At 37.2% G+C, this 19,839-nt stretch overlaps 1 protein-coding gene across 7 annotated transcripts in view; it reads right to left on the reverse strand.

Annotated features, from left to right (window-relative positions):
• The window catches only part of LOC117430578 (protein diaphanous homolog 2), a 408,548-nt gene that overhangs the window by 129,507 nt on the left and 259,202 nt on the right, over window positions 1-19,839 (reverse strand). For all 7 annotated transcript variants that reach the window (XM_059000922.1, XM_059000925.1, XM_059000921.1 and 4 more), the window contains 3 exons: window positions 18,694-18,795; window positions 14,019-14,258; window positions 1,048-1,177 (listed from right to left, as the gene is read on the reverse strand). In XM_059000922.1, coding sequence (XP_058856905.1) covers window positions 1,048-1,177; window positions 14,019-14,258; window positions 18,694-18,795 — 472 coding nt within the window. The remainder of the gene's footprint in view (window positions 1-1,047; window positions 1,178-14,018; window positions 14,259-18,693; window positions 18,796-19,839) is intronic.

Below are 19,839 nucleotides of genomic sequence, written 5' to 3' on the forward strand. Positions count from 1 at the left end.
AACAGTGGATTCCTGGTCATTAACAAGTTTTATTCCATCGGATGCAACAGTTTTAATTAAAGTTCCCTAACCCGGGTTGGTCTAATCCCCTGAGCGGACCTATAAAACACTAGAGGATTTAAATCAAACTGTAAAAATCCTCAAAGCTGCAAGTTTAAGTGCTAGCCACAGGAGAAAACCAATAAAGGATTTATCAAACGTGTCTTGTAAACCAGGGAGGATTCCAGACTGAGGAATAGAAAATAAAAAAGCAAAAGGCCAAGCAAAATCTCAAGGTCAGGGTGTGCAACAATACTGGGCAGAGTACTGGATTAAAAAGCACACCTTAGTAGCTTATTGAACCCAGGGTGTCAGCTTCAACAACATTACTGGGGAGTTGGTTCTAGACTCCCACAATTCTCTGTGTAAAAAAGTGCCTCCTATTTTCTGTTCTGAATGCCCCTTTATCTAATCTCCATTTGTGACCTCTGGTCCTTTTTTCTTTTTTCAGGTCGAAAAAGTACCCTGGGTCAACATTGTCAATACCTTTTAGAATTTGGAATGCTTGAATCAGATCGCGGCGTAGTCTTCTTTGTTCAAGACTGAATAGATTAAATTCTTTTAGCTTGTCTAAAGCAGTGAGGGTTGTATTGTTCATGTCAAGCATAGGTTAGAAAAAAAACGAAAGATCAATTGCAGTAGATGAGCATTAAGCTCCCGAAACAGGCACAAACCATTTCTGATTCCAGTGTGCACTGGACAGCCAAACATTACAGCTTCATAGTTGCAGATCTACAAAAAGAAACTAGCTAACCAAGGACAGTGGCTGCATATAACATAGATAAAGGATTACGAGTGGGCTGTATAACTAATACTAGACAGTACCTACAGACTAGAGGGAGTGTCCAGAAAATTCAAGCTAAATGAAATACCTTGGATCTGCTTCGTGTGTGATTGTGTTTGATATTTTAATAACATCAACCCAACTTCACTGGTTTACCACACAGATGACAAATCAGTATCTTACTAAATGAATCTGCCTCAAAACTAAGTATATTCTCCATTTACCTTTACTGGCACTCTCCACGTGTGTCAGCTCATCAGTAAACTTCAGAATGTCTGAATGTTTCTCCTCGCACATATCAGCCAGAAAGTGCAGCAGGGTCGTCTTCTGGTCAGCCGACTTGGTGTCTCGAAGCTGCAAACAAACAAACAAAAGAATCAAAAAAATGTGGTGGTGCAGCCTGTTTGAATCACAGAGACTGCCTTGAGTTTCCTAGGATACATTCAAACATACATTTACCAATACAAACAAGTTTGTGCTTGACTGTAAAGGGGCATACAATCAGGTTACTATAGCTACTGAAGAAAATGTATTTTGGATGCTGTGCCACAGTATCCGGACTAGCTTGAAAAGAATAACATTTATAATGTTCAAAATGCATGACTTTATGTTGCTGAACAGATACAAGTTAACAAGAGAGACAGACAGACAGACATTGACTGCATAACCAACATGATGTATGGCTAGATCCCTTGAAGGTCTTACACCTTTTGTAAAGCATTTTTTCACAGATTGATTTAACAACTATATCCTGCTTACTTACTGTACTGCAGCATTGGCTACTGATTATTCGTACGCCATATTAAACATGGAACATAGTTTTTGACACGTCCTACTGTATGTATTGTGGCATTGCACATACAGTACAGTAAACATGAATGATATATACACGGAATACACGTTAACGACAAGTCACGTTGCTCAACATATTAAGAAATAAATCACTCACATGAGCTGTAAGGTATGGTTCAATGACAGTTTGGAAAACCCAAGGGACGAATTTTAATGGTGAAGGTATCTAGCACTGGATTTATGTCACAAACTGATAATTTATAACAGCAGTTCAAACATTTCTCTGGAGGGGGGGTTATATTGCATGTATATATTTGTATTTTTTAATAACTGTAATTTGTTAGCTTTTCACCTGGAACCTCACTAAAGGTGATATTGGTGTCTGAGCAATAACGTAGTTAATGCATTCATAAGTAACTATCAAGGGGCGAGCCGTGTGTTTATTTTCTGAGAATGCAATACTGTACATCCCCATTTGGCTCATGCTCGTTTACTAAACACCCTCCAGCTTGTTTTAAAAGCTGTTTTTAACAGAGCACATCCCAACACAAGAATGAAGCCTGCCCCTTTGCAGCACAAAAATGAATATGTGGCTTGAAGGGAGTTACAGTTTACAAAGCAATAAGGTGTTTTACCGGGTTTAGATAAACATTTATCAGCAGGAGGCACGATATTAACAATTATCTGTCAGAGATCAGGAGAACCTGAGAAAAATGTCAAGGAATTTGATTTTCATCACAGCTACTCCGTGTGAATAAAATACACATTGAGTTTTATGAGATTACTGTTATTATTCCTACTATTATGCTTCACAACCAAAACGAACACTGTTACCACTTTTATTATCAAAACGAATGCTATTAATGTCATCCTTTCACATTAAAACAGACTCTTCTGCAACACAGGCCATGTGAAAGCTGAATCATACACTCAATTGTCTTATACCATAACAATACTAGCAATTTATTGCAGATCTTTTTTACAAGCAGCAGTAAAAGGGCCAAAACATCCTGCAAAGTGTCGACCTGGTGAGCAGATAAGCATTGCTACTGAAGCCTTGCTCATCATTACCATTACCACAAAAAACTAAACATAATTCCTGACATCCCAATTACAGAGGCAGTGCTGCAAAGAAATAGATAGAGCCTAGTGCAGAAACAGAGATTGCCACCGTCACCATCACATTGTAAATACAGTGCAAGCTACCTGTATCTGACATGCAGTATGTACAATATGTATGTAAAGACAGATGGACAGCAACTTGGTGACTGAATATGGTAATGTACTGCCCTTTTATTGTTGAAGATTTGTCTTAAAGGTAAAGTCACATGGGATGCATACTTGAACCCAAAAGCTTGTTTCCACTTGAGAGGGAAATGCTACCCAGATCGGAGTGAACAGGACAGCAGGAGTCAGGGACTGCTAGAACAGCTCCAGGGTTGTATTAAGAAGGGCAGCGGGGCTGAGTAACCTTCTCTGCCTCTCCAACTGAAACAGATTGTCTGCTGTCAAGTCTTAACTTCAGAGTGGCTGGTTTGTGAAATAGGAACACTTCCACATCCCTTAGCTCAATTGCACAGTACACTGCATATCCTCTGAATGTTGACAGCAGGCATTGTGACCAATACATACAGCAATCCTGTCCTTAACCGGGTTGCAGGTACAATGATTGCACATAGCCTGCTTGCAAGATTGTAAACCCACATTGCAAAGCAGTTTTTTGTATTGAATCTGGGGCTGTTCAACATGATGAAATACTGCAACAGGAAAACACTGAATACATGAGTGTGTGTATACGGAACCCAAAGAAAAACACATACTGTATAAATTTGCTTAGGAACCGCCTCCAAACAGAATAAATGTATAAATTAAGAAAGCAAGAAAAATCACAAGCAAGCAAGCAAGCAAGCATAAAATAAATACATTTTGTATTTGAACAAGATCATTAGTTAGCCTAAACATGAAAGTCTGCCACTTAAGCCTAAACTGCCCAATTGTACTTTCTCTAAGAGATAGTTACATCAATGCATAAGATTCTGATAATGGTATACGATGGAAAGAAACAGAATAATAACTAACTTACAGTAAAATATACAGTTAAAGAGACCTTGCTGATTCTGAAATAATCTGGCTGGCATAACTAATATACCAGTAGAGTGAAAGCTGTTAACTTGTTTGCATAATTTTGAAACACAGCTCCAATCAGAGTCTGATTGCTCTAGCAAGCCAGCTACAAAACAGAGTTTGATTAAGTGGTGTGTACTAAAGGTGCTACCCTATTACCTTGTTATTGAGATGATTGCATACCCTTCAACTCCCAAACACTGAAATGCAGCTTTAATGCTTTCACTTTAAAATGAAAAAACACAGAAAAGTTATAATATATTGTTATTCTAATTGTAATAATCATTAGAGCAACATGCAATTATGCTTAAAGATTAATAACCACATGCATATTAATGTGTTTCTGCAGCATCACTAATAACATTATGAAATGGTTCATTAACTGATTGGGTCCTTATTAATCCAACACCTGTAGCTGTTTCATCAGCGATCTGTGACAATGCATCAAGCCACATTTCTAGAGACCCTTTTCCCACCCAAGCCCACTGATTGACAGCCACCTCCCTCCCATTGAGAGCTGTGTCACACAGCGCTGTCTTTGTCAATCTGTTATAATGATGTATGATTACCTTAAATTATACACAAGGTGAGGGAACAATTTATCATTATGATAGATAAACAATGGGGGTGTATCAATCAAAGCACATGGGAGCAATTAATTACCAATTCAACGGGTCTCAGTGATCAATAAAGCTTTTAGCCTCAACATTCCTTTGTACCTTAGTCAAGGGAAAGAGACAGAAAAGGGGATTGTTCTCAGGTAGAATGAATTATTGTTAAAAAAATAATTAAGTCCTAACCAGGATTGAATTAATTGATTAATCCATTAAGGAATCTCATGCAGCAGCTGCTTTCTTGCCAAGAATGTTTATCATCATCTGTATTCATCTGTTGTGTTACATTTAAAGCTTTAAATGAGACCATCAGAACTTGTGTTACATACCTAGCTTTAACCCACAAGAAAACCTCACTGCCATTAGGATATATTGTGCTCCAGCAAAGTCATACACCAATGAAATCCTATTCATTAGAAGATAGGATATACAGTATATATATATATATATATATATATATATATATATATATATATATATATATATATATATATAGAACTATTCAGGACTGTCTTGATTTCTACATTTTGTACCCCGGGGACAAAAGGTAAGTGGAATTGCATCGTTAAAAAAAAATAATCTGTGTGTGTAATTGATACGGATAGAGATTAAAATAACATGGCAGTCACACAGTTCATGTTTACTGGACCTGTAATGGAACATTAATTATAGAATACAGCAGTGTACCAAATCCGAAGGCACTATCTCAAAGTGTGCTGTTAATATCGTTCAGAAATCTCCAAAATCTCAAGACCACAAAATGTCAGCTATATTAGGTCACAGGTCCTGGTGAAGCGTATTTCCCAACCAGTTTCATTATATTGCTGAGGTGTAGATAAATTAAAATTATTGTGGTGACAGAATTTGTTTGTAGAGTTTCCTGACAAAATAAACAGGACACATAAATAAATCAATAAATAAATATTTGTGTGGTTCCACATTAACAAAACAAAATAAACAAAAAGTAGTTTACTGTACCTAGTTTCTGTACATTTCTTAAATGTGTCACTCACAAAACCTGGTAAAAACATCCCATGTCTTGATTTTCTCAGTAAAAACACATACAAACAGAAACCGGGGATGCATCCCAGAATATCTAAAGAGAAAAAATATGTAAAATGTCCTTCTATGAGGTAAACGTTTTGTAGCAGTCTGGAATTACCGTACCTGCAGTGCTACCAAAAGATACGTCAAGAAGTCACTTTAAAATCCTCGGTATGGTTCCTAGAGAACATCGTTACTTCCCCATAATGTGTTTAAGGCTTTTGAGTCAGGTTTTACATTCCACTTCAGGTATTAGGTGGCAGTGCTTCAAGGTGGCACTTCCCTCATTGGAATTCTCATACTTGTAAAATGAATTCTGATTCTGTCGGTCCCTTGACAAGCAGGGTCCCCTATTACCCAGGATGTAATCATGAGTTTTCAGCTCAGCACCTCTTGTAAATTATCATCTGCTCTGTATCAACTATTGTTTCCTTCTTTATCTCAAAAGCACATCCACAGAACAGTTAATATGGAAGCAATCATGAACGCTCTAGTGCATATTTCAAAACAAGCAGCGCTGCTTGCCAGTCTCGACACAGCACACAAATCCTAATGTTATTCTCTTTATTTAAACACAATTGAGTTGTGCACTTGCTCTGCCATGGGGTGTTTACAAAGCATTGCTTTCCTCGAGAACATGCAGCACAGTAATAGAACAGGCGTAAAGATGTTGGATTTTAGTCTTTGTGATTACCATAAAGGTAGTGTAGTGACTACCTAGGCAGGCTTAGTGCATGCCTGCCTTCTCCAATTTCAAAAGCTGTCACCAAAAAAGGGGCTTTGCAAGGCCTTCATCAGCAGTACGGAAATATTCATTATATGAAGCTATTCAGCGGAATTCTGTTTTAGATGTATTTAACAGAAGTGTGCAGCGTACTCATCACTAAGTGTTGGGAGTGTCGCAGAGGAGAGATGAGGCAAGCATACTTTCCTTTATAACCTCCCTGTGGGTCTCTCCCCAAGATCTGCAAATTGGCACAGGCAGGATTCCAACCCCCTTTCTGTGACTCACCCTGTGCTCCAAGGGGTGGTGGTTTTACGAAGTGAGCAGCCTGGGACACTGGTAAAACTTCTCGTAATCCTATCCTAGAACATGCAATGATAGCTCCATTGTCACGGTCGATTATAAACACCAGCTTATGAATCAGAAATTTTCAGTGATGTGCAAGGAACTCCATTTGTCCAAGATGCTTGCAAGCAGCCACACTGGACAAGAGATGAAGCAGATTGTTTAAATCAAAACTGGAGAAGGTCACAAGTTTAAGTGGCAACAAAAGTCCACTTCCACGTAGCCCACATGGACTGGTAAAGGTTAACTAGTATTCTGCTCAAACTGTTGACTACTATGCATTTTAGGAGCTGAATAAAACAAATCCCTCTCTGATAACCCTCAAGGACGTGCACAGCGCACCAAAGCTTTAGACAATGAAACATTTAATATATGCAAATAGTCTCATAAAAAAGGTTATTAGAAAAAAAAAAGAAAAAGAAAAACATACTGTGGTGGGAAATGGGGGTATCTATGTACTGCATGCATGCCAGAATTCTGTAATGCATCAAAAACCTTGTTCTATATCCCTTCCCTACTGTGATCACTATGATATTGGAGAAACATGCTGTGAGAGCTAATTAGTACAATTCAACACTCTATGCAGAATCCAGCCAATAAAATTACAGTCAACACATTTGTATTATTATTATTATTATTATTATTATTATTATTATTATTATTATTATTATTATTTTTCAATTGGGCAGGGGACAATTAAAGTTTGTGATTACATTCAGGGATAAACATTTATTCTCTTGCCTTTGACTATTTTCAATCATGGAGGAGTATCTTAATTGTGTTTGCAATTTTATCTCATTCTCTCTTTGATTTAATTTATGATTGTCCATGCCTGACTTTAAATTAGTTCAGTATATGGAAGAGTAAAAAAAAAAAAAAAGTCCCAAAAAATGATCTACAGCTTCATTTACGATATAAAAAGGCCGTCCATCATACTGCGGGTAGCAAACACCATTGACAATTTAACTAAGCTGAATGGGGTTTCACGTTCTACATATATTTATGATGTGTGAAAATTAAAGGGGAGAGTATACCTACTAATTACTGAAAAAGGCTCAGCTTGTCATACAGTATATGCTTGTCAACAGCGTCAAACAGTATATGCTTTAATATGTAGTTAGAAAGGAGTTGCAGGGTTTGTGTATTTTATTTTGTTTTGATCAAAACCCTTGTGACAGTCCACATACCTAATCTGAAAAAGCTGTGGTTCTTTACTGATTTTATTTTCTAAATACCTTCTTGCAATGTGGAAAATTCTAAAAAATACCCCCCCCCCCCCCCAAAAAAAAAAAACCTGCATACTGCCATCCTGTGTGCGTTAGGAGACTGATGGTCAAATTACATCAAAGCTTGAGAATTTGATCAAATGACGTTTGTTTTTAGCAATTGTACCAGATTAGATAACACTGTAAATTAAATATTTAATAAGCTGTACATTTTTTCAGTTGCAGTAATGCTACAAATAGCTCTGGGTGAATACCATGGTAAAAACAAGCTTGCTTGCAATAGCTTCTCCAACCATAGAGGGAAGACGGTTTAGTTAAGTTTTTTTTTTGAATCCTTCCACTAAATCAACATCACCCCACCCCCCCACCCCCCTCCCCCAACACACACACAAAACCATGCCTTACATTTAATTTCTAACTCATACAAACCCACACTACTGTAAGACATGATTAAAACTCTTTATCAAAGCATGCCAGATATCCTCTATATAGGGTGCTTTAGAAAAATAACTGCAGATTCAAGACCTCATAAGCAGGCTTGACTCAAATCTCATCTCATACCAACCCCAAAGGCAGCCAGATTATATGCTGTTCCCCTACAAATTCAGTGCAGACAGAAGTCTGGGGAATGTTATAAGCTCACCTGATCGTCTGTTTTGAGGTAAAGAGGTAAAGTGCCATTTCAGACTGACCAGGCTAGGATAGAGAGGTTCCACCTAGTGCACATTGCTTCAGACCACGTCCTGACCTCAGGTAATAGCTACAGTAGTTTATTGAGAAGCTGTGCACAGTCAGCAGTACCTGACAGAAGGGCTGTCACTTTGCTTCTCACAACAAAGTGCATGATATTGCATCCCATTTGTCATTGACAAGAGCCAGAAGAATCCTCTTTGGGCACTGTACTGCATGTCACTGGATTTTCAAATCTTCCATTTGAAATTTCTTCAAATCAATGAGGTTACAAAGTGCTTATGTTTTAGATCAATGATAAAGAAGCATGATGTATATCAAAATACAGAGAGGGAAGGAAAACTTGCACACCCTGCAGCAGAAATGTTAAATTCAATAAGGGGTAAGGAAACATATGAGAAGACAGAGGGCTAAGAACAAAGAAACGTATAACTCGTCAGAAATCTGTTTTAACCCTGATTGAGGCAATAACCATCTGGTAGTTGATTGTGTCATGAAACTAAGACCTACTGACTACCGTACAGAATTCTTTCAAAATTTTAAATAAGTCATAAGCAAAAAACAAAGTGCATTTTCTGTGCTTTGAAAAAAGTTTGTTTGGGTGGAAACACATCCTGTCCACTGCTCCTTTGTTCAACTGTAACAAGTATAGTTTGGGCTCAAATTATTAGTTTATTGTTTGTTGCATTACATTCAGGTTCACTTTAGGGCTGCCTTTTCCTAGCTTGTTTTTTTTTTATTATTCTGTAAAGGCACTATCTGAAACCTTTGAGAAGCCTCTCCCTTTGTAATCTCAGTAACAAAGATGGAGTGTTTGTCATGCAGGTTTGACAACAGCAAACCAATTAGCCTCAGGCAATGCCTTGGGCCGCTGCCATCTTCTGATAGCTCAGGTTAGATTGTCTTTAAATGACCACTTTCCTGACCACTAGAGCTCTGAGTTGAGCAGCAATGAGGGTCCAGTGCTAGGGGTATTGATCTGCTTGAAACTGTCACACTCAAAAAAAAACAACACTTTGTGTGCTGTTTGTAAAGCCAGGTTCAAGAAGAGTTAGCTTGGGTCACTTCTCAGGTTTAAAACATACATTTCCCATCAAGGTATATCAATAGCACAAATAGGGCATCATGACCTACCATAGATTCACAGCACATACAACACAACAAATGCCTATGCATACTGTAGTATCCTTCAGTCATTCTATGAGATATTGCTTTCATCAAAGGTCAGGTTCTAGGTTTTACTATGAGCTTGATTAGTCACAGTGTGTACAGTAACAAGCTCATGTGTATTCCATTAAACTCATAGTATAGTCTATTCAATCAACTTAAACTGTAATTCTTTAAATCACTAAATATTTTGCATATTCTTTGCAGACATAAATACACCAAAGAGACTCAAAAGCACTGTTAGATGATTGATTTGCAAGACCTTGCAAAGGACACAAATGACTTTTTTCAGTAGCTGTATTTAGTTTTGTTGTTCTATAGATCAAACAAATCAAAGTCAACTATCACAAAAATATATTTGAGTTTTTATTTTTATTTCTAATAACATCTTATTCTGCACCCAAATACACACAGCTAGAAAGCTTCTTTACTTAGACTTTTAACACTTTGTAATGTTTTAGTTATATGCAATATATAGTGTACACATCTGCAGTCTATCATTTGTTAAGCTTGTCCCTAATGGTTCAGACGAAACTTTTGTTGTAATGAACATATCTAATTTAAAACCTTCTTCTCTGAGCTTTGAAAACCATTGTTACTAAGAAAAAGGATTTTTCCCACTAGGTTATTTTCATTTTATTTGATGTTGGTAAAGTCTTTGTTTGGATTCCTCAGAGTCCACCTTTCCTGAAACATCTCAGATGTATGCTATAGAAGTAACTTTTTTTTTATATGTCTATGACAGAAAGCCAAGCGTCCAAAACATTTGGGCTGGATTTTCTTTGCTCAAAAAGATTAAAGTTAACTGGATCTTAAAAGAACTGCGTGCCCTTTGTTTCCTGGGCTGGTGATGGCCAGAATACAGCATTACAGGATTTTCACAGACAATAACTTCTAAGGAGAATCTTTGTTTGAATTCAGTACAGATCAGAGAGACCAAAAGTCAATTTCTTTGGAATTGTTCCCTATAGAAACTTAAACAAAGTTGTACAGGAACATGGGACTTTTTTATTTTGAAATACAAGCTAAACTCCTGAAAAGAATTTCATGAACAGTTCTTGTATTTAGTCAAATCTTGTTAATATCTGCCAGAATCTCTCAATATCGCCACTGGATTGCCTACCCACCCGACGGTGTGTCAATCTGATGCCTTTTCTAAATGTTACCTCACCTTGCATTAGTAAAGTGCTTTCAACAGAAACACTGATGATATAATAATAATAATAATAATAATAATAATAATAATAATAATAATAATAATAATAATAATAATAATAATAGCATAGTTAGATTCTACTGAAGTCAGGACATTTTAATTTGATTTAAATATAGATACAACACTAGTAACCAGAAATGAGGTAAGAAAAAAAGACGTAGGGCAAACTAAGGGAAGAAGGCTGACAAAATGTTATTAGAGATTATTGATCACCATGGCTTTTATTTTGCTTGCTTCAATTAAGCATCCATTGATTGATTATTTGCCCTGGTGACCTAGTTGGAGCCTCATGTATATACTGTATTAACTTAAAGGACTTGTAGTGTGGATGTATTATTATAATGTATATTCTGTACCTTTTAAAGAAAAACAAAAACCAGAAAATGATCGTGAAAACTGTTAGCATGTGACACTGTCTTAAATGGAAGAAGAAGAAGAAGAAGAAGAAGAAGAAGAAGAAGAAGAAGAAGATGATCTGGCTATCTGTATCGGGCTGTTGATGGACCAAAATCGAGATAAAGAGATGCATCCAATTCAACAATCAGTTCTGATAAAACATAACTGCTTTCAATTCTGCCTTTAATAAAAACTCTGGCGGACACAGCAGCCGGCTATTGTGTTAAAATAAGTGGGAAGTAGTAAAAATGTCATCATCTGGAAATTAAGCAGGATATAAATCGCTTTACCTACATTCAATTTGGGTCTGGACCAACACAGAGGAGGTTAGGTCGTGCTCACACATATTGTTTGGATGGCAGTATGAAGGGAAATTAATAATTGGTTTGAGTTGCACTGAACACTGCAACAGCAAAACAGAAGATTCTGAAGCTTTAATTATGTCAGTGCTTTGTAAAAAAAAAAAAACAGAAAGCAAATTTAATAAATTATCTACGATTGATGCAGACAAGACTATTTTTTTTTCAATTACATTCAGTTTATGTCGTTATGCAATTTAAGCAGTTTTGTTCTCTCTGTTGGTTCAGCTACAGTACATTATTTTTATTTTTTTTATTATTTTTTAAATTTAGTCGTCTAGAACTACCAGAACAAACAAGTCAATTATTTGGCAAATGTTTTTAAAGTATTTATCAATGTCTTATTGTTAGGCACTGATATTGTCCAGCCAGAACATTAAAGAAAAGAGTTTAAAGATGTTATATTTTTTCAATCTTCAGACACATTCTCACCATGTGGGGCATACGTTCTAGAAATCTTCTTTCAGGTGCACACAACACCTTAACTGGAACCTTTTTTTCTCTCTAACACATGCAGTTAATGAATCCTCAACGACAAATGAAGTAAACCCCTGCCCAGAATCTGGTCTACTTGAGCTCAAATGACCAATTGAGTGTGTCGTAGCTTTTAATAAACTGCTTTCAAAAGTAACAATTGTCTTTCTTTAATGAATGAGTGATGCTAATTAAATTACAGAATAACACTCACTTAATCAATTTAACTGAATTATATTACAGTGAACTGGACAACATTAAATCCTATGGAATTAGCAGGGTACTTTATGCAGGGTTAAGGGTACACTACAGTATATTCCTTGTACTAAATGATAAATGCAGTATCTAACATGCACGTCAGTAGATCTCACATTGATTACAGGTACACAGTGCAGTGCCCTATTATTCGGTCATGTGGCAGTTGTGTCTATCAGAAGGGGCACAGCTAACCTCTTTTCTTGTCAGAGTAATTGAAGCATCTATCCTTCTCTGAAGAGGTCACTCACATTCCCAGTTTACACAGCAATCCTGACCGTGAACCCTGTGTCTCATCTCATCAAAGCCCCCTGACATTGTCTAAATTAAGTCTTCCAGCTTTTTATATGTCCCGTGTGGGTCAGCTCTGCCGCAAGGATTGCATAACATAAAAGGCTTTGTTTCCCGATTAAGATCAGTTATCTTCGACTTGTAACCCTTGGACATAAATTATTTCTAGTCTCTGAGCTACTGTTTTAAAATCGAACACACGTAAGTCTCGTGCTGGCAGCTGGGTGAACTAAGTTGAGTTCATGTGTGTTTTTGGGGATATTAGAAATGTCATGATTTGAAGAAGAGCAGTACAAGCAATATGAAACAATCATAGCAGAAAGCAAAATGCATGCTACATGTAAAACTGTGATATAGAAATATATAATGATTGACGGCTAGCGACAGCCATGATAAGAACTACTGATCTGCAGATTTGGGATTGTATTATAATCACTCATTGCTGATCCAGATTATATTGTCATGCTATCTATTTTGCTTGAGTCTGACATTCATCTTCTATCATGAATTACTCCATAATTAATTAAATTCAGGAGTTTCTGAGTTCCTTATACAAAGCTAACTGGGTCCCAAATCGATGGAAAAAAACAGGAATGATTTCACACCGCTTTCATGTCGGTCCTAGTGGCAGTTTCATTCTGCGTTTCATGAATATCTTATAAAGTCAAACCGACTCATGAGTTAAAGCTTGGTGAATATATCAAACTTGGCTGCATACAGCTTGTGACTGTGAAGCAACAGTGATAACAAGAAAGGGATTGCTTCACATGCATCCTGGCCCTTGATAAAAAGTACACAAAAAAAAAGAAGAAAATATTACATCTTGGCAGCAACGTGTGACAATTCATCCTTGTAACTGCCTGTTGAGTGCCTTTTGTTCGTTATCTTATTAAAGTGCAGATGATTGCAATTTGTGTCACTGAGTGTAATTACTACTGAGCTTGTTGACACAAAATATGCAAATAAATAAGTAAATTGACAGGCAGGTTGGGTTTTAACCCGATAATCCACAATCCCAACACAGAACCATTGTTGGTTCAGCTCAGTCCTGTTTGGTGATCCTTCTTACATGAATGTATGCCACTGACAGTCAGGCACAATCAACCACAGCATACCTACATACCTGGATAAGTGGTACTGCAGAGCAAACATTTATAATCTCTTTTTATTACATGTGCTTCTGACTCGGAAGAGAAAGTGCCATGTTTTATTACTAAAGTCTGATTAATCCCCTCAAAAAAACACCAACCCAAGAGCAGAAATTTGATTTTTGTTTTATCTAAAGCTTGATGAACTTACAGCACATAAAGCATCTCTTTCTGAATGCATTCTGGAAATTACTGACCTTGCTTTAATCCTAAACCATCTGAAGAATATTACATGAGTTGAATTGCATCAAATAAAACACAGCATTCATTCATGAAACATGTGAACTAGGAACAACCTCACTTCATTTCCATTAGTGTGCTTGGGCCTACCTTGCAGAGGAAGCTGATGTTGAAGCCAAATGTCTGTGCATTGCGGGAGCCAGAGTTCATGAAGTTCCCCACCAACAGCACCAGCTCCAGCAGCCTCATGAAGTTCTCGCTCTTCTTGACCTCCTCGCATGCGAAGGTCACGTTCATGATGTCAGGCCGGATGTTGTTGACCTGCTCCTCGAACGTCAGCTTGAACTGGATCCCGTTGAGCCGGGGCCGCAGCAGCTTCACCGAGCTCATCTGTGGACAGGACAACAAAGCAAGCGCTTCAGCACCCGGGGACTGTGGTCTTCTTCAGTGATGTCGAGGGAGTATTGGGAAACAAAGGGTATTTATATGAAAAAAAAAACATCAAAGACTAAGAGAGAATAAGATGCCGTCTCTCAAATGGGTGTTAGAAGTTAAATGACTAACACGAGAAATGAAACTGTGGGAAAAGAGAAATTTAAAGGAAATCAATAACTATTACCGTATGTATGCAACTTGAAGAAAATTAAAAATGACAATGTATCCCAAGCAGATGAATAATCGTTGCAGATAATTTATATATAAACCTTTTTTTTTAAGTTCGATGTTTATTCTTTTCTGGCCAGGATTGCTATAACAGCACTATATTATTGAACCAACAGCAGGCTTATTATTATTATTATTATTATTATTATTATTATTTATTTCTTAGCGGATGCCCTTATCAATATAAAGTATCAGATTACCGAATATCATATAACAGATACGAGCGGTTATAAAGTACAGTAAAATCAATAGAAAATAAGATCAAATTCAAATGTCGGAGTCAGAGGGGTGAGGGGGGGGGGGGGGGGGGGGAGAGGAAGATCTGGGCATCATCACCACAGAAATGATACGAGACGCCATGGGAGGAGATGAGGGGACCCAGGGAGCGGGTGTAGAGACTAAGCCTTGGGGAACACCTGTCGAATGAGAGCAAGAGGCAGAGGGTGAGCCACGCCAGGCCACGCGGTACGTGCAATCGGAGAGGTAGGAGAAGAACCAGGCAAAAGCAGTGCCGGAGAGTCTCAGGTCAGCGAGGGAGGACAGGAGAATAGAGTGGTCGACTGTGTCAAAGGCAGCAGAGAGGTCGAGGAGAATTAGGACAGAGTAGAGGGAGGTGGCACAGGCCAAGAGTAGAGAGTTAGTGATGGAGAGAAGACCAGTTTCAGTGGAGTATGCCGGGCAAAAACCGGATTGGAGGGTGTCGAGCAGAGAATGTTTTGACAGGAAAGCAGAGAGCTGGTGATGTACTGCTTGCTCAAGGGTTTTAGAGAGGAAAGGGTGAAGGGAGACAGGACGGTAGTTCTGGAGGAATAGGGATCAAGGGAGGTTTTTATTTTTTTAAGATGAGGTGATGCAGGCCTGTTTGAAGGCAGAGGGGAAACAGCCAGAGAGCAAAGAGGTGTTGAGAAGGGAGGAAATGAAAGGGAGTAGAGCAGGGACAGCAGCCTGGAAAAGGTGAGTGGGGAGGGAGTCCAGAGCACATGTGGTTTGGCTCCCTGGAGCAGGGAGCAAAGATTAGCGTCAGTTTAGGGCATATTTGGGAGTTGCAGTACTGCTGTAGTTGCCCTATATTAAAATGTAAAGTCTTTAGTTTTAAAGGTATGGATTGTCTGTCCTAGAAAAATTCTCTAAATAAGCCTTTCCCATCCATACTAGCATGGGAACCAGTTTTTGCATTTATTGCTACACTGAAGAAAAAAAAAAACATCAAATGGAAAGTCTACAAATAAAACACCTTTAATATCGAGAAACTGCTGCCCTCAATCCTGTGTCATTGTGGCTAGCTTGCTAAGGACAGTTGAAGGATATGGATAAAAGAAAATGCCATTTTATTACCTCAACCAGGTTAGAGATAAGAATCAAATAAAAAAGAAGTAGAAAAAAACACTATTACAGCCCCTTCCCTTGTCAGGTGTAATGCACAGAGAATTTCAGTTCTGTTGTACAGCTTGTCGAATAATCCATCTCTCAGTGACTACACTGGGACACTTGCTATGATATTACATTATATAAGAGATTTATTCTTGTTATGAGCTTGTTGTCTATCAAAATAGCACTGTGTGCCTTTCATTTCTTTATTTGTTCGGCAGTATATTAAAAAAATGGGATCTGCTTATGACAGCCTTTGTGGAAGGTAGCTACAAGTGGCGTATTTCCCCAGTGGGGATGTATGTGGTTCTGTTTATGTGGCGTCTTTACATTTAGCTGAATATTGTCCTGGTTAAAACGTGTTTGTACCACAGCTAATGGTCATTACACAAAAGCAAGAGGATCCGGCTATCAAGAAATCAACAAACCAAAGCAAAGGCTTGGAGAGAAAAAAAACACACCTTTTAATTACTTTGTGAGTGCTTGTATTCTAAATTCTGTTCTAAAAGGCTTTTACAAACCAATACTCGTTCCTGTAATTAAAACCAACAGTGGCTCAGAGTAACCTAGTAACAACAGGCGTTCTAAAAGGAAACCTATTTTGATACACAATATATATTAAATATTGGTTATATTGCCTCTCTCCACAACTGTATTAACCTGCAATTTTGAAGAAGAAGAAGAAGAAGAAGAAGAAGAAGAAGAAGAAGAAGAAGAAGATTTAACAGATTACTGCAATAAAACTCTACTTGTTGGTTATTTCTTTGGTAGTTGAACTTGGCTGTTCGGTTTTCTTTAGTTAACCCAGTACTGTCTCTAAACAAACTAAACCAAACTGGAATTGATACCCACATGAAGTCAAAATGTAACCTAAAAGATCCATTTGACCCTCTTTCCATTCTTTGAACTTTCTTCTGATACATGCTACCTTCTGTTTTTTTTTACCCTGACATCACACCCACTTACTCTTTGTTCAATCACTTAAAAACAAGCTTTTAGCTCATAAAGGCTTTCTAGCGAAATGAAGGCCATCTTTCCATATTCTATGACTCTTTAATAAAATATTTTAGTTGGCTTTATTTTAACATCATTTGTTATGAAACGGATGAAACCGACAGATGGTTTCTGTAGTATATAAACCTAGTCACTGATACTGTGTGAAAGGAGTTATAGAACCTACTATACAATTAATTGTCCAATATAAGAGGTATTCTTTGTCGACTGAGAATTGAAAGATCTTACGCTAATACATTTCTTTTAATTCTGACACACTATTTTAATGCTTAACAATCAGCAGCCAGAGCTAAACTCAAGATAAACTGACTTGGCTGACAACAACCATCTTTGAATTTGTGATTCATTCTTTGACACAATGCGATGGGAGAAAAAAACATCTCATGTGGTGTAGCAATTTTTGTACCAGCAACCTTTTGATTCTCAAGCAAGAAACTGAAAAGTTAAAGTAAACGTTTTAATAATTACACGGAACTCCTCTTCAAAGGAAGCCGTTGCATTTTATTCCGTCTGTCTCCCACAGAAATTAGGCTTGATAGCTGAAAGATTGTCACAATCATCTACTTACGACTGGACTACATGTTTACTTTGTTTTACTACACAAAGAAGCTGTAAATGCAGGCAGATCTATTGGCTGTCAAAATCTGTTTTTAGGGTCTGATACCCAGTGAGATAAAAAGAAACCGATACATTATTACAGGTCTATCTCCAAAGCCAGTGTTGTAGTTTTATGTTTGCGTCATAGTCACACTGCACTTTGTGTACCTTCTAAACAAATATAAAAAAAGAATGAAGAAACGAAAGGAAAAAAAAAACAGTGAATTGCAAAACCTGTCTGCGTACAGCTTGATACACCTCTGTTTTACATTTAAATGACCAATAATAGTCCACAATCCCAGTAGGGCTGCTAAGCAGCTACATTCATTTTCTGACAAACTGGCAGCACAGCCAGAAGAGAATACAAAACGTCAAGAGAATGCGCAATGTTTGAATTTATATGCAGATTATATTCAAAAGGGTCTGCTGTATTTTTTGTTAGCAGCATTGTATTGTATTACATTTAAACAACTCTGCAATAACAACTAGGTACCACATGCATGCTGCACTTGAATTAGTTATTTCTGTTCACATAATAGTACTGAGTACTGTAATGCCACGTTTCAAAACAGCCATCCAAAACCAGTTGATGATAACAGCACCTTTTCATAAGTTATTCTCTTACATGAAATCATTTGGAGCCCAGGATAACACTGTTGTATTAAAACCCCAAACCCCTAATGATGCTCTGCATGAAAATCAGATTCTGCTTCTTTATTATTTATCAAAATCACTGGTGCTGTCAGTCACAACAAGGCTAACAGGTTTGACTTGTCATAAAAAATGCCCTTTTTATTCCTGGCCTTTTAATTATACATCACTACATCTTTTTATATATTGAATAGCGCTGATACTGCAGAGGGCCTTCAGGCAGTATTTTTTTCTTAATGGTTCTGCTATTCATTTCCAGATTTTCTCCAATCTTTAATAAAGATTTAAAGAAACAGATTGTATTTTTATGCAGCATTGAAAGTTATCCAGTCACAGGATAAAGGAAGAGGGGAAAAAATCAACAGACAGTTGAAATGCCTCTTCCTTTTTCTTTCTGTGGCAGTCGACAAATCTCCCAGAGACTAGGGAGTGGAGTACTGCATTGTACTGTACTGCATAGCATTGTACTGTACTATACTGTACTGCATAGCATTGTACTGTACTGCATAGCATTGTACTGTACTATACTCACCACAATGCCAAACTGTTCTGGTTCACACAGCTCCTCGTACTCATCTTTCAGCTCTGCTAAAGCAGTCAGTTCTTTCTGTTCTGGAAGGTTCTTTATCAGGTTCTGAAAAATAAATAAATAAATCAATAAATCATATACATATTAGGGCTGCTCCGATTAATAGATTAATCAGACCAAGTAATCAACTAAAGAGTTGATCGCAGATTATTATTTTTTTATGTAATCATACAGTTCTTTTGTATATAAAATAAAATCAACCAATAGAAGATCTAAGCAGCAGTCCAATCATAAGGTTTAACCAATGTGAGATCTGCCCCTTGTTCTACAGGTGTCCAATCATGAGTGAGCAGAGGCGGGACATAATTGGCAGTTTAACCAATGGGAATTCCAAAGGGCTTAATCTCTTCGGTGCCTCAGGTTCTGCTAGATTCAAAACTACAAGAAGGAAGACACTATAATATCGTTACCTTTATTAAAAATATACACAGATTAATCTACCGATTAATCAACTAATGCCCATAAATTAACCGATCAAATATTTTAATCGATTGACAACCCTAACATATAATATATATATATATATATATATATATATATACATATATATATATATATATATATATATATATATATATATATATATATATATATATATATATATATATTTGTAAGGGAGTGTACTATCCTAACAAAATTTGGCTTTAGGACCCTGGGGTTAGGGTAGGTCACTCCATTTTACTGTGACTGGAGGCAATAGCAGGCCATCTTGGTAAGGACCTCCTAAATTGAATAATTTACTGATTAATTAAGGATAATGGGAAATGCAGATCAGCTGCGTCTGATCCTGGTGAATTATAAAATGAACCTCAGTTGGGTTATTTGTGTGGGAGTTTGGAGAGACAGGAATCGTATTGTGAGTTGAAAACAAAAAACAAATGAAGTATTTTTTATTTTTGATTACTGGTAAATGGACTAGCCGCCCGGTTATAGTCAGACCTGTACAAAAGTATAGTTAGTACTCCGAAGTTTTTTGTTTTGTTTATTTCTGTTTTTTGAAGAAAATAAATATACAGGCACTGTCCTGTTTTCATTTCAAAAGTTGCTGGAGTGCTTTATTTCTCACGAACAAATGGGGTTGGTGTAACC

This window comes from Acipenser ruthenus, chromosome 26, assembly GCF_902713425.1.
Source record: "Acipenser ruthenus chromosome 26, fAciRut3.2 maternal haplotype, whole genome shotgun sequence".
Classification (NCBI taxonomy): Eukaryota; Metazoa; Chordata; class Actinopteri; order Acipenseriformes; family Acipenseridae; genus Acipenser; species Acipenser ruthenus.